At 37.8% G+C, this 14070-nt stretch overlaps 1 protein-coding gene across 2 annotated transcripts in view; it reads right to left on the bottom strand.

The window, feature by feature from the left end:
* Window positions 1-14070, bottom strand: part of lrrk1 (leucine-rich repeat kinase 1) — a 55432-nt gene that overhangs the window by 36802 nt on the left and 4560 nt on the right. For both annotated transcript variants that reach the window (XM_044143239.1, XM_044143231.1), the window contains exons 3-8: window positions 9957-10144; window positions 7017-7188; window positions 4597-4776; window positions 4016-4152; window positions 2233-2459; window positions 1868-1995 (exon numbers count right to left, since the gene is read on the bottom strand). In XM_044143239.1, coding sequence (XP_043999174.1) covers window positions 1868-1995; window positions 2233-2459; window positions 4016-4152; window positions 4597-4776; window positions 7017-7188; window positions 9957-10144 — 1032 coding nt within the window. The remainder of the gene's footprint in view (window positions 1-1867; window positions 1996-2232; window positions 2460-4015; window positions 4153-4596; window positions 4777-7016; window positions 7189-9956; window positions 10145-14070) is intronic.

Genomic DNA, 14070 nt, shown 5'->3' with positions numbered 1-14070 from the left:
TTTTACATCATATATTTGCTCATTTTTGCTTGACGTGATTGGTTTATCCAAAGCACTCTTAGACAATGGATTAGTGTGGGCATTTAATATGAAGCTTACTGCAAATTTCAAAATAAAAGCCTGAATATGACCCTCAGGTTAATGCATCGCCGTAAGGCGATGCAATAATATTAGAATGCTTTATATTCTTCTCTCAGGTTAGGGAACTGCCTTGCGCAGCAAGGCAGTTCATTAGCATTAGCATTTTATCTTAAATAAGCTATTGGGTATTTTTTTGTCTTTTTAGCCATGTTTAGTATACTTAATGGTGTAAGTCAAGTATAGACAACATGCTAGTGAGCTGATTATCATGCTGAATCGTGCATGTCCATGTTAGTCAACATTCTTGTGATTCTCCACATGGTTCTTTGGAAGTTTTTAAGCTTAGCATTGATGCAAATTCTTAGCATCAGAACGCTGGGTCCAAACCGACGGGCACACTTTGGCAGGCCCCAGTTAAATTTCTTCAGGAATTTTCTAGTTTATAAATTGTAATGCATTGCTGATATATAGCTGAATGATACTTGACTAATTTACTGAATGGTGTTATGGTTGGTAAGTTTGGGTTGTGATTTCTGCAGTTCAATACTTGAAAGCAGATCAAAATTGTCAGCAGATCAAAATTGTCACAAACAAAATGAAGCAGTTTTTTTTTCTTCAAAAATATTAAAAGCTGGGAGGGAACATTATATGGCCAGTAGAATATGAATCATGATAAATGTAAAGTATTTGGATAAACTTGATCTTTCTTGTTATTTCCTTCAAATTCTCTATGTCTATAAGCCCAGATTCTAGTAAAGCTGCTCTCAGAAAATATTAAAATGACATGTTAATTTAAAAAACAAATATACCAGCTTTTCAGCAAATTATAGGATCTTGTTTTATGCCATTAATTTCTTAATATTGATGAAAACATACTGGCTCCACTGACAGATTATTTCACTTCTAACATTGGAAAAATTTATTGTTTGTTATGACAAAATTTTGTTTTATTTCAATCAACCAAGCAATCAATGAATCTTCTCGATAAAGCATCCTTCATGTTGGAGGAAACATAATAAACATAATCCTTCCTGGAAACATAATAAATGGTATTTCTGTCCTGGCTTTGAAGCATCAAGGGTCACAGTCTGCAGGTGCAAATACCAGAGTGGTGAAGCAAACTGAAACTGGTGGGATACTCCCTTTTGTAAGAGGGCTGGTGGATATTAAAAGTGATGCACTTTCATCTTTTCTTTACTTTCCTGGACTAGTCAGGGGACTCATTGCTCATTTTCTTTGCTTAATTTCTCAATAAAATAATAATCAAAATACATTTTGATTAATTCAGTGTTTCACCTCACGTAAGACTTATTTCCTTTTTTTTTGTTTTCTTCCCTCCAGGGGGTCTTTTGTGGGCTCTAGTGTCCCTTATTTGAAGGTAGGCTGACAGGAAAGGGGGAAGACATGCAGTAAATGTCAACGGGTCAGGGAATCGAACCTGCGACAGCCACATCCAGGACTCAAGGCTTCCAAACGTGGGTCACGCTATCCCCTACACCACCACAGCACGCCCAGACCTATTTATTTCTTTAACATGTTGCAAGTGAAATAATATGCCAGTGGAAATAGTTTATATCAATATTAAATATGTACAGAGGAACTTGTTTTTCCACAGATTATTTGTCTCCTTTTATGCCATCACAACATAATGACAATGTGAAGAAACGTAAAAAAAAAAAAAAAACTACTGATTATAAAAGTTACCTACTACAGTTTTAGACATGGCAACATTCATAATGTGCATTGAGAAATCAAAGTGTGCCACATAATCAGATATGGAACATACTGTCAGGGATGTCAAACAGAGTGCTGAGCTGGTTATCGGCAGCACAGAGTTTCTGCAGGTGGACCAGATGGAGAAGTCCAGTTGGTAAACTCTTCAGCTGGTTCTGAGAAATATTCACCATCTGTAACCTGAACCATAGAAAAAATTCCGTTTGAGATATTGATATAGAATATTTCTATAGAAAAGTAGCTTCTAATCTTTGTGTTACGGCAAAACCAAATATCAACAATCTCATGAGAAATGTTCTTATCTGCTCATATGAAACAACTTGATGTCTGATCTACTAATTAACTAAATAATAGAAAGACAAAGGTAAATCTTTAAACTACACATTTCTGTCTGTCTTGACGTATCTGGTCCCATACCTGGAGCAGATGACATCCTGGGAGTTCTGAGCAAACGGCAGCTCTTTAAGAGCGTTGTTAGACAGATCCAGAGTTCTGAGATGGATAAGGCCCCAGGGGACCACCGAGGGCAGAGCAACCAGACTGTTGGAGGACAAGTCCAGGTGGGTGATTTGGGAGCAGACATCCATGAACCAGTCCAGCTCCAAATATGGTAACTGCAAGCCACTCCAGTACACACGGACACTCTGTAGACACCAACAGACAGACACACTCATCCCCAAGAATGATTTCAGAGATATGGCCAGTGATAAGACATCTTAGAACTGGTTAGCATAAAAAATGTCCTGCTAACATTAAATAAACATCAGATTCTAGGACCTGATGTTGGCGCACCAACATGCTGCCCCTCCTGGTGGCAACATGTTGGTGCAGCTCTGTTTAGTTTTTTTCTAGTCTTTGGTTCATAACTTTATATTATTGTTTTAGGATGAAGGGATGCATACCACTTTTAAAGAGTTGGTATCATGTGTAACTATGGCAACAAGATATGTTTTTACAACTGGGGCCAGCTCATTAGCACCCCAAAATCTCAAATGAATCCTTAACTACGACCCCAAATCCCAGAGGAGATGAAAAAGAAGTTTCATGAAGAGAGAGAACGAGTTTGTTCAAACCATCTCTTCCATCCACCAAGAGTAAGAAAGGATCATATCCCAAACTCCAACGTCTGTCTGCTCATCTCTCACCATACAGATATACAGACATTTAAAGAGGCGGACAAGTTTAATACTTAATGGTCGGTTGGGCTCAGGCTTCTGTGGTGTATTTTTAATAAGCCTATACTGCACATATCTACATTCTAAATGGGAATGTACAATATAAAGTTATGTTCTTCTACTTAATATAGTCTAAATAGAGGAGTACATAGTTTACCCTGATGATGTAAGAAAGAAATAAGCTGCAGACATTTAATAAACTCTAACAAGTGCACAACTAATGTATATGTGACTCAGAACTGCTTTGCTCCTATCAACAACACATCCCAGGTGATTTCCACTTGTTACCTCCTGCTACAAGCGCCATAATGGAGCTGGAAGGTGTTAAGCAAAAGCTAATAACACAAAAATTGCACTGCTAACCCTGCAGAGGGCAAAGTCAAAGGTTTGGAAGTATTTTAAACAACAACACCACTTGCATTGGCTTCATGGACTGCAGCAAACATGCTAAAGTATTTTTGAATTTAATTGGAATTTGCAGGATTGTAATGGAATCTTTGGGTCAATAAATAAAGTTGTGATGATTTTCTTAGGTTTAAAATTAAATCAGAAGTGTTTTCAGAATACATGAATAACACTAACTCATAATCTAAATATACATTAGAATGATTTTAGGTGAATCTACTCTCTACATCAGGGGTCTCAAACTCCAGTCCTCGAGGGCCACAGTCCGGCAGTTTTTAAATGTGCCACAGGTACAAAACACTGGAATGAAATGGCTTAATTACCTCCACCTTGTGTAGACCAGTTCTCCAGAGTCTTAATTATTCTATTCAGGTGTGGTGCAGCAGAGGCACATCTAAAAGTTGCAGGACTGCGGCCCTCGAGGACTGGAGTTTGAGACCCCTGCTTTACATGGACACCTTTCATTTATTAGCCATTCATTCATTCTGAAACACTGCCTATGGGAAGGTGTGATTATCTAAAAACCCAGATTATACATTTAAACTAACATTATTTATGTTTTCTTATTAAAGACAGGTCTATCCTGTGAAGACCTCACATGTACTATATAAGACTCAGACCTCCACTCCATTTGCACCAGATGTTTCGTCAAGTTTCTGTCTCAGGAGGTGTTTGCTGAAATCTGGATAGTCCATCAGAGTGTAGGATGAAAATTCAGCACCATTTTCTAGCAGGAAGTGAGCGATTTCCTCGTTACCTAAAAAACAAAACATTCCGTTATCCTAGCTACAAGAAAAGCCAGAGCTAAACTTTTCAGGGTAAACTGGCCTAGGCCCCACAATAACAATCTCAATTTGAAGCTGTTCATATTGTCTATGTTTTTCTCTCCTTGTAAATCATCTTTGAGTGTCCTAAAAAGTTTGCTGGATTATTATCATTATTATTATCTCTCCAGGAAGAAAACAGTTTTTCTTACATACTATTTTCTGAAAGCATACAGATAAAGCACAACCAGGGACAGCTGGAAAAATGAACATCTGTTGGTTTCTTAATGCCATAGCTGAAGCAGTAGGATGCTTTTTTAACTGTGATTGGGATGTCAAATGCAATTACGCACAAAACAAAGCAGGAACTGAAAATCACTCTCTTCGTGTTTTGCTATCAGAGCAGAATTGGTCCTGGAATAGTTCTGTCTTCTTACTGGCTTGTGCAGCTGCATACAGCGGCAGTCCACAGAGGAGAGCGAACTCATCGCTGTGGATCGCAAAGTCCTTCACATCTGCATCGTAGCTGTGGACCAGCAGACGCACCACATCCAGATGACCCTGCTGACAGGCTGTGGCCAGCAGGCAGTTCACCAGATCTCTCTTCAGACTCACACCTAATTGGTGGACAACAATAAATATTATAGTTACTAATCACTTATATACATATTTTTAAAAAAAGCAACATAACTGTTAACTCAATTATGGTGGCAACACAGCAAATTTTCATCCAACCAAAACTCATTCAGCTCTGTTTCTAGGCAGAAAAAGAGCTATATTAGCTCAGAGCGTGATATGCCTGTGGAGTTTTACAGCAGGCCTTGTAATGTAAACGCTTCAGGAGATTTCGTCAAGAATGAAGTAAAGCTGACCAATCATATCTGTTCTCTATGTTGTGCTTTGTAATCACAGTCTGAACCAAGAGGCTGCCACCTGGTGTGGAGGTTTCAGCTGATCATTCTAATATTAACTTTAAACATAAAGTTGGACTACACAGCTCAAATAAGATCCACCACACAGCTGAATTTAGAGCAGAGAAAACATGCCTTTCCAGGCTTTATACACTTGCTAGAGGAATAAAGGTTTAAAATTTGTACTAAAAATAGTACAAATTAAAAAGTATAACAAATTTAAGGATGTTATACTTTTTGGTACAGATGAGATCTCTGCAGGCGATTTGCTGGTTTAAAATGTTTCTTCAAATCAGACCATTCTCATCAAAATTCCTGCAGTTACACATATCCTGGTAGTTTTAGAGAGCAGTCTTTAAACCATACTGTCCTAAAAAATGAAAGTAGACATCATGCTACAGAGCAGGTGTGGACAACATGGACTTAGCATTATATTGGACAATCACTATATTTAGTGGTAAAAATGACAATAAGAACTATTTATAACCTCTTTTTTAGGTAACTGTCTGGCTGTGACTGCATGAGACATCAGTCTTTACCACACCGGTCACATAACAAAGTGTGATTTGTATCACTAAACTACACAGTAACTGTATTTAATCAGATTTCAAAATTTGTTGGTATTCAATGAACAGTGAATAAATATTCGAGCAAATAAGAAAACTAACAATCTTGACAAAGCTTTTTTGGGGGGCATTGTTTTACACCATTAACTTGAACTTATAATGACAATGATAAATCAAACCTCTTATGATAGAAAATTTATAATGATAATCAACACAAGGTCCCCACTTCTAATCCAAAGTAACATACTTGTGCTTGTGTATAGAATATTGTACTCTACACCTTGCATTTCAATACACATGTTCTACACAAAGGCAAAGGAGGATAGTGACTACTTACATTTACTAGAATATCTTTTTGGAAACAAAACCATACTTTTAGGAGTAGTTCCAATGCACTGTACTTTTCACTTTTACACGAGTAACATTATTAGGAAGTATGTCTACTGCTACTTTAGTAAAGTTAAGATGAGATGAGAGAAGATAAGATTAGATTAGGTCATTTATTTGTCACCCATGGCAGAAATTTGTCTTAGAAGAGTGGATGAGGCTCTAGAAATACAGGACAATACCTCAAACAAAGTCAGTAACAATAAATACATGCAAATATCACAAATAATTAAATTAACATACATTGATTTTTGTGCAAAGAAGCACAATGTTAATGTGAATACCAAACGCGGACCTCAGATGGGCTTTACAGCTACATAAACATACAAGTAGCTGTATACTAGAGTGAAGTTACTGTGAGTAACTTCATTGAACAAAGAACAAACATGCTTCGTATCGGACACAGACACACACCAGCAGTTTATGTCAAAATGAGACCTCTTGTTTATACACAAGCTTTGTTGTTGTAATGTTATTTTCTATCCATTAAGTCTTTTGCGCCATTTGGAGGTCAGATGAATATACAATTAACAGCATGCATCATCAAAAACATTCCTATTTGTCAGGTTATGATAATATATGGAGCTGCAGATGGTAATAAATGAAGAACTGCTTTGGAGCTGAAATTCCCATCGATAATGTACATCATCTACTGTTTGTCCAGTTACTCATTACTTAAGTAGTGTTTTCACAGAGTACTTTCTCACTTGAGTAATTTCTTTGATGGCTACGTTTTACTTTTTACTTGAGTGAAAATATCTTGAAGTAATTACTCTTACTTGAGTATATTTTTGGTCCTTTACAAACGGCAGCAAATCAGAACAGATCAGTCAAACACATGAGAGGACTTCATGTCCAAATCCATTTTGTTTGCTAACACCCATGCAGTTTTAGATACACCAACATCTGGGTAACATTAGCTGAATTTTGCCATTCAAAATGAGAGGAGTAAAATATAAAATATGTGATTGTTGAACTGTTTCTTCTCCGTACCAGGTATTGAATCCAGCAGTTCCTTGAGCAGGTTGGTGTAGCCACCATGTGCTGCCAGGACGGCTGGATTGGACAGCGTCAGCTCCTGGGGCACAGTGATACGGGCTTCCTTCAGAAGGTAACACACACTCACTAGATCACAGTGCTGAGTGGCCACAGACAAGAGGCGGACCTGAAAAACATCCAACAATAATTGGATTCTGACAATGCAGAAAATTCTCACCTATGATTTCTGCATATCCCATACAACATCCCAGTTTGCCCAATAGGTATTTATAGAAATATTTTTACAGTTTCAATGACATCACTAATAAAATTCAGAAAATTTCCCATTTCACACCAAAGGAGGGAATTTTTTATATTTTTATTATTTATTTATTTTGCTAAGGTACATTTAAATATGAGCACTTTATTAATTCAATATATGTTTTGGTATAGAATTATAACATATAAACATTTTAAGCGTCTGATTTAGTCCATGTAATATTTGGGTAGAGGGCTTAACTAGAATTTTTTTAAAAAGCAGAAAAACTGTCTACATCAAACTATAATAATGTCAAGCTGATTTTCAGTGGCGTCTTTATATAAAGAAGCTAGACTGCCATGAGAAAAGGCTGGGAATGAGGCTGCCATGAGAAAAGGCTGGGAAACACTGCCACTAGGTCAGGTTCACTGAATCATAATATTGAAACTTTAGAAAAAAGTTATCTGGTTTAGGTAAGCAGCAGAAGGTAAACCCTTATTACTATGAAGTAAATGACCTGAGCTGAATTTCCTTATCAACAACTGTATAATTACTGTAAAAAAAACAGTGTAATGTGTGTTGCAGCAGTAGAATGGGAGTTCCTCATATAGAGGTATTAACAAGGTGTCCACACAACCTTAAAAAGTCTTAAATTCATGTGTCTAAAATCAAGGCCTTAAAATGTCTTAAAATCACTTGAAAATTTAAGTTGGCTTTAAATATGTTTATTACTGCTCTTAAATTTTGTTTAATCATTTGAGACTTTTCTATCGGGCAAACGTTTGAGTGGCGTGCAGACATCTTCCCTGTGTTCAGTGTCTCGAGTTGGTTGAGGCTACCGGTGACTAGCTGCTAATATACCTTTGAGACCTTTGCTAGCTAGCTAGCTTTTTTACCTCTATTATGGGTAAGTGCAAATTTATCGGCAGTCTGCTAGACGACATTCATTGTTGCCACAAGTTCTCTTCTGTTGTAAACACATATGAGGTCAGGCGTATTCTCTGCCAAAAACACATTTAACCCTGGCACTCTGTGGAGTGCCAGGGTTAAATGGCTGCAGAGGGCCATGTGTATTGCGAAAAACACAAAGCTGCTGCCATGACCCACAGACTACAGAAATTTCATAGCTTTTTCTTCCTTGATTGTAATGCAGCAAGATACAACAACCATCCCCAATATTTATAGTTGTTATTTATGAATTTTGTTGCATTTATCATGTGTAAGTGCAAATTTATCGCCAGTTGGCTTGACAGCATTTATTATCGCCACAGGCTAACTACTGTTGACGACCCATACGAGGTCGGACATATTCTCTCCTAAAACCACTTCCAATCTTAGCACTGTGTGCATTAAGGCTGTAGAGTGTGCAGTGAGAAAAACACAAGACTGTTGTTAAGAGTCACAAACAGACCTCAGAAATTTCACACTTTTTTCTATGTTTCATTGTAATACACCAGGATTCTTCAGACATCTTACTATCTTAAATTTCATTCAAAGTGACACTAAAGCATTCTTAAGTTTAACTTGCTGAAACCTATAGATACCGTGTAGAATTACCTGCATGTTTACTGCATGTTTTCCCCCCTTCTCTGCCCACTTTCTGTCTGGTGACTGTCAATAAAGGCTACCTGTACTAAAACAATTTTAAAAATTCTGCATCTCCAATGTAGTGTTGCTGCATAGTGCACTTATGTCACCCAACATCACAGGCTGACAGCAGTTTGCCAAAATTATTGGAAACAAAAAGGGCCACATAAACAGTAAATCTCATGCTAATTTGTTGGCTTTAGCAAAAACAGTGTTACATTAGCATCTTTAGACATATTCACACATGGATTCTGAAGCTGTTTCATGTAGTCAGACACACCACTTCCTACAGAAATACAGCTCCTACAATGGAAATTTGCAGTTCATAGGTTTGTGAGTAATCTCTCAGTTGTAGATCATGTTGTGTTTGCTTCCTGCCAGCAACTGAGCTTGTAATGTCACTCTCAACTACCAAAATAACAGATATTAGCATTTCCGCTGTAACAGAGACACCCCTTTACACCAACACCCCCACCATTACAGCGTCTGCTGCCAAGAAGCCCTGTGCTTCCTCATTCTCTGCTCCACACGCTGGCTGCACGCTCAAGATTTAATCATTGTGAAGTGATTGTGTTGAAGTTTTTATATTCACTATTTGTCTTTGTTAGCACTTCTATCTTGCTTGTCAATCATTTGATTTTCTCAGTCACAAGTAAGGAAGAAAAGCTCACCTGTGTGAGAGCTTCCTGCTCTCTGTTGGGCTCATTGTGGAAGGTGTTAGCAGCACCATAAGCAAGACTTCTTAGACATTTTCATAAAAGGGCAAACCTGACAAAAACTTTTAATTTTTCTGAGTACATTTATGCCTGCAATCACTACCAACTCTACCTACTCTTTCATCTTTTAGATCTGAAAGGCTTGAAATGATCAGATCTAAAGGGCAAAAAATGGGGAAATCAATATTCTTTCCTATTGTTTTCAGATTTGTTATTACCTGTGAAAAAGAGAAACAAAAAAAAAAAAGACAATCCCCAAGACATGGAACAACATTTTCTGTAAGCATATCATGCTACCAATGCTATTTAGATTATAAACAATTAGGACTTCAACAACAATGTTTTATATGAAGCCCTCCACATACTCTTAACGTTGTAATGGTAATGACTCACTCCGTCAGGATGGATCCCCCCAGAACACTCCACACAACAGGCCTGTTGAATCAGCTCCCTGGCAGTCTCCTCATCCCCATCTTCATATGCTGCCTTGATGTTCTCCAGGGTTGAAGGAGGAGTCATCCTGGAGTTGGGACCAGTGGCCTCCACCAGAGAAGCCTTGGCTCCCATTTCCTCCCCCCTGCCTGAAAGAACGCAAAACAAAGAAAAGTTAAAAACTAGATCAAATAATCTATAAACCTGGAACTGTATGATGTTGATCTTACACTCAGTAGAAACTCCACATTAAAGCATTGTTCACATTCAGAACTAAAAGAAATCAAACAATATATGAAATGCAAAATCTCAAAAAGGCTTCATGGCATTTTCTGGAAGGCACAGAACTCTTCCTCTGCTGACGTGGCTGTGAGATGATGAAGGTTTCTTCAGCTCTGACCAAACTCCAGACTTCAGCTCAAAAACAGTTTACTGGAATGTGTAAAGAGGATTAGGATCACCGAAAACAACGTTCACTCAGAAAACCTTTTCAGTCTAAAGGTTTTTACCAAATGATTTCCAAAGTAAAGCCACTGTGTTTGGGGTTCATCCTGTAACCAGTGGGTTGCTGGTGCAATCCCCGCTCTGAGTCGATTCGCCGTTGGGTCCTTGGGTGCTTCACCAGCTTTGCCTACTAGTGGTGCCAAGAGGGTGACACCAATAAAACAGCCCCCTCACTTCTATCAGTCTGCCTCAGGGCAGCCTTGGCTATAATGTGCCTCACCTTCACCAGTGTGTGAATATGTGTATGAATTAGTGAATGACTGAATGAGAGTAAAATGCTTTGAAGTCCTCAGACTTAATTGGATACTACACAAATGCCATTTACCATCTTACATAACCGTGATTGAGACAAAATGTTTTTGTTCTCCCCAAACATTTAACAAAGAAGGGTTTTTTTTTCAAAAGTTTTTAATGTTAACTTCAATTCAATTCAGTTTATTTATATAGACCCAATTCACAACAAATGTCTCAATGTCTTAGATAAGGAACAGGGATTTCTTTGTTTCAGTAAGTAACTTCTCATCAACACGGACAGAAGTCACATGTGGGGCACCCCAAGGTTCACTTCTGGAATATCTATATGCTCCCACTAGCTCAGGAAGTGAAGGTTAGCTTTCATAACTACACAGATGACACACATTTCTACAGTACAATATTCCCAGGTGACTCCAAACCATCCAATCACTGAACAGATGCTTAAAATAGATTTATGTGTGGATGTGCCATAACTTTCTCCAGCTGAAAAAAACATAACTGAAGTCATCCTTTCACCCAAAGATTGGTACACAGCTTCAGTTATTACATCTAGCAACTATACAGCTAGAAATATAATGCTTGCAATCAGGTACAACCCTGGGTGTGGTGATGGACTTTGACCTGAACCTTCAGAACCAGTTACAAAATCGGCTCCTGTCAACTGAAGAATATTTCCAGGATTAAAGGATTAATGTCCCGGCAAGATCTATAGAAACTCATCCATGTGTTTATCTTTAGTTGCATTGATCACTGTAACAGTGATCAATGTGATCCAGTGATTACTGTCACAGGATTCAGCATTTTTCCAGAATGCTGGCTACAGAACTCTGCAAAACAGCTGAACACTGAGTTCCTTTAAATCAAGATTAAAACCTCAGCTAATTAGAGTTGCTTTTGAACCATAAAAAATAAAACATTGACCAACTTATTTAATGTGTATCAATGATTTTGATGTTGGCACTTATCAAAATCTAAAGCTTGTAACTGGTTTTCCCAATTGTTGGAAAACCAGTTACATGGTGTTTTTTTTGTGACTTCATATTTTTCTGTTTTTATTATGTAATGCACTTTCAACTGGCTTGTTGCTGAAATGTGCATTGAAATAAACTTGACTGAATGACTGAGGCACATTAAAAAAAATCATTTCAATCACACACACATTCCAATCGATAGTTACTGCCTGAGATGGACTGGCGACCAGAGTGACCCTGCCTTTCGCCCGCTGACTACTGGACATAGGCACCAGCAGCCCTGGTGACCCCGTAGGGAAAAGAGTATTTGAATTACTACTGAATTACTTGCACTTTTTTTCTTTTGAGAATCACACAGATAAAATGTTTTGATAAAATGTTAGAAACTGAGTTGGTAAATTGAACTTGGAAACTGTTTTAAGACGTAGAACAATAAAATAAAATACGACATAAGATTAGTTGTCACAGCTCATTCTATCATCTTTTTTGATAACCGGCTGATTGAGAACAGAAGAGGAGGTCCTTTTGTAGAAGAATGTGATGCAAGAGCCTGATACCCCCAACAAATACAATATTATTGGTGAAATAAAGACATGGAAGATGCAGCACTTTGTCTTGTAGTTCACCTTCTTCAACATTGAATTGCAGAAATGAAACAAAGTTTGTACAAATGAGTTTGCTGAGTGTGTTGGAAGTCCTTAGAGCACATCTGTATATTATTTTATTTCTATTGGCTCAAATGAGCAAGTGGATCAAATTTAACAACAGTGGCTCTTAAAGGAATAATACAGAAAGATGTGAAGTCAAACTGCTGTGCTGATGCTATTTGAGAAACCCTGAGGGAGTGAAACCATTTGACTCACATTAGAGGCTCATATTTCTAATGTAGCATCACTCTTCTCTTCATGGGAAAGCTGGAAGAGACGTTGATGCTAAAGAATAAAATGTTCCCCTGCCCCCACTCCACTCAACTTCTCTGATCAACCCACTACTGCTAATAGATCTGTGGGAGTGTCTCACTTGACAACACAACATTGATGGTAAAATGGTGTCTGTATGTGTGAACTCCACCACAAATTTACTCTGTGAAAAAAAGGAAATAAATACAAAGCTTATGGTAGACCAGATGCATCCAAACTTTCATAAGCAACTCAGAACCAGAAAGCAACACAACCCACTCACAACAACCTCCAGGGTCATACAACCTACACACAGCTGAGGTCGTATTGTGTGTGTTGTTTTAGCTGACAGTGAAGCGATTACTTGAGCACAATCCAACTTTCTTAACTTCAAAGTTTTTGATGTCTGAAAACAATCCAAGTAGACATCTACAATAGCCATTTTGATAGAAAATATACCTTTGGACAACATTTATTTAGAATCAACATTTATTTAGAATCTGCCCTAGGATTTCCAGTTAACATGGTAACCATTTATGGTACCGATCGCAAATGTCGTCACTATTGCCTGGATATTTGAACAAACAAAGCACAAACAGAATGGCAATATCAGAAGAGTTTTCAATGTTGGAAGATGAGATGGGAAGATGGGAGCTTTGTTTCAACATTCTTCAGAAACACAGTTTGGAGCAACTTATACCATGACTGAAATGCAGAGGACTCAAAGTGAGCACAAAGAAGGTAGCGTTGGCTGAAAGACAGTTGTTTTTTTTCTGGCTACACACAGTGTGATAGCTAGAACTCAAATATTGATTCATCAATGCAAAAGACAAACCTAAATCAGCCGATCACAAACAAAATCAGCTGTTCAGATGCACAGATGTTTGCCCCAAAGCACACTAAGCAATAACACCATTAAACAGCTCATGCACTAGTCCATACAAGAACAGCGTCTCTGAAATAGAATCCTTAGTGATTTGTGTTTGTTGTTTCCAATTTTAATTGCTGTTGAGTTGATTCGACTTGTAGTACTCGTTCACTACACAGGCTTACTGCTCTTGTTTGTTTGAAACTAAAATGGTCGCAGTGCGCTGTTCCAAATTTGGTAGTCTGACATAATTTGTGATCAGTCCCATCAAATTGTTGCCATCAAATTGTTGCCCTTAGATCTTCTAACTAATAAGCTAGAAGAACTAAGGTTCTTCTAGCTTGTTAGCATACAAGCTAGAAGAACCTTAGTTGCTATATGATAGAGTGTATAATGAAGGGTTTATACAAAGATGCAGGTTGTGTCTCTAAGACCACACCTGTAAGAGATGAACGTCAGCAGAGAAGAATAGAAAGGGCTACAAAGGCCTGAATATACTCTGCAAGCACTGAGATGTTTGTTCTTTAAATCAAGGTGGCAAAAGCAAAAAATAATTATTTCTGGTTGACTTGTTTCAT

Source organism: Gambusia affinis, linkage group LG02 (genome assembly GCF_019740435.1).
Source record: "Gambusia affinis linkage group LG02, SWU_Gaff_1.0, whole genome shotgun sequence".
Classification (NCBI taxonomy): domain Eukaryota; kingdom Metazoa; phylum Chordata; class Actinopteri; order Cyprinodontiformes; family Poeciliidae; genus Gambusia; species Gambusia affinis.
Note: the sequence above shows the minus strand (reverse complement) of the source record. Positions and strands in the feature narration are given on the sequence as shown.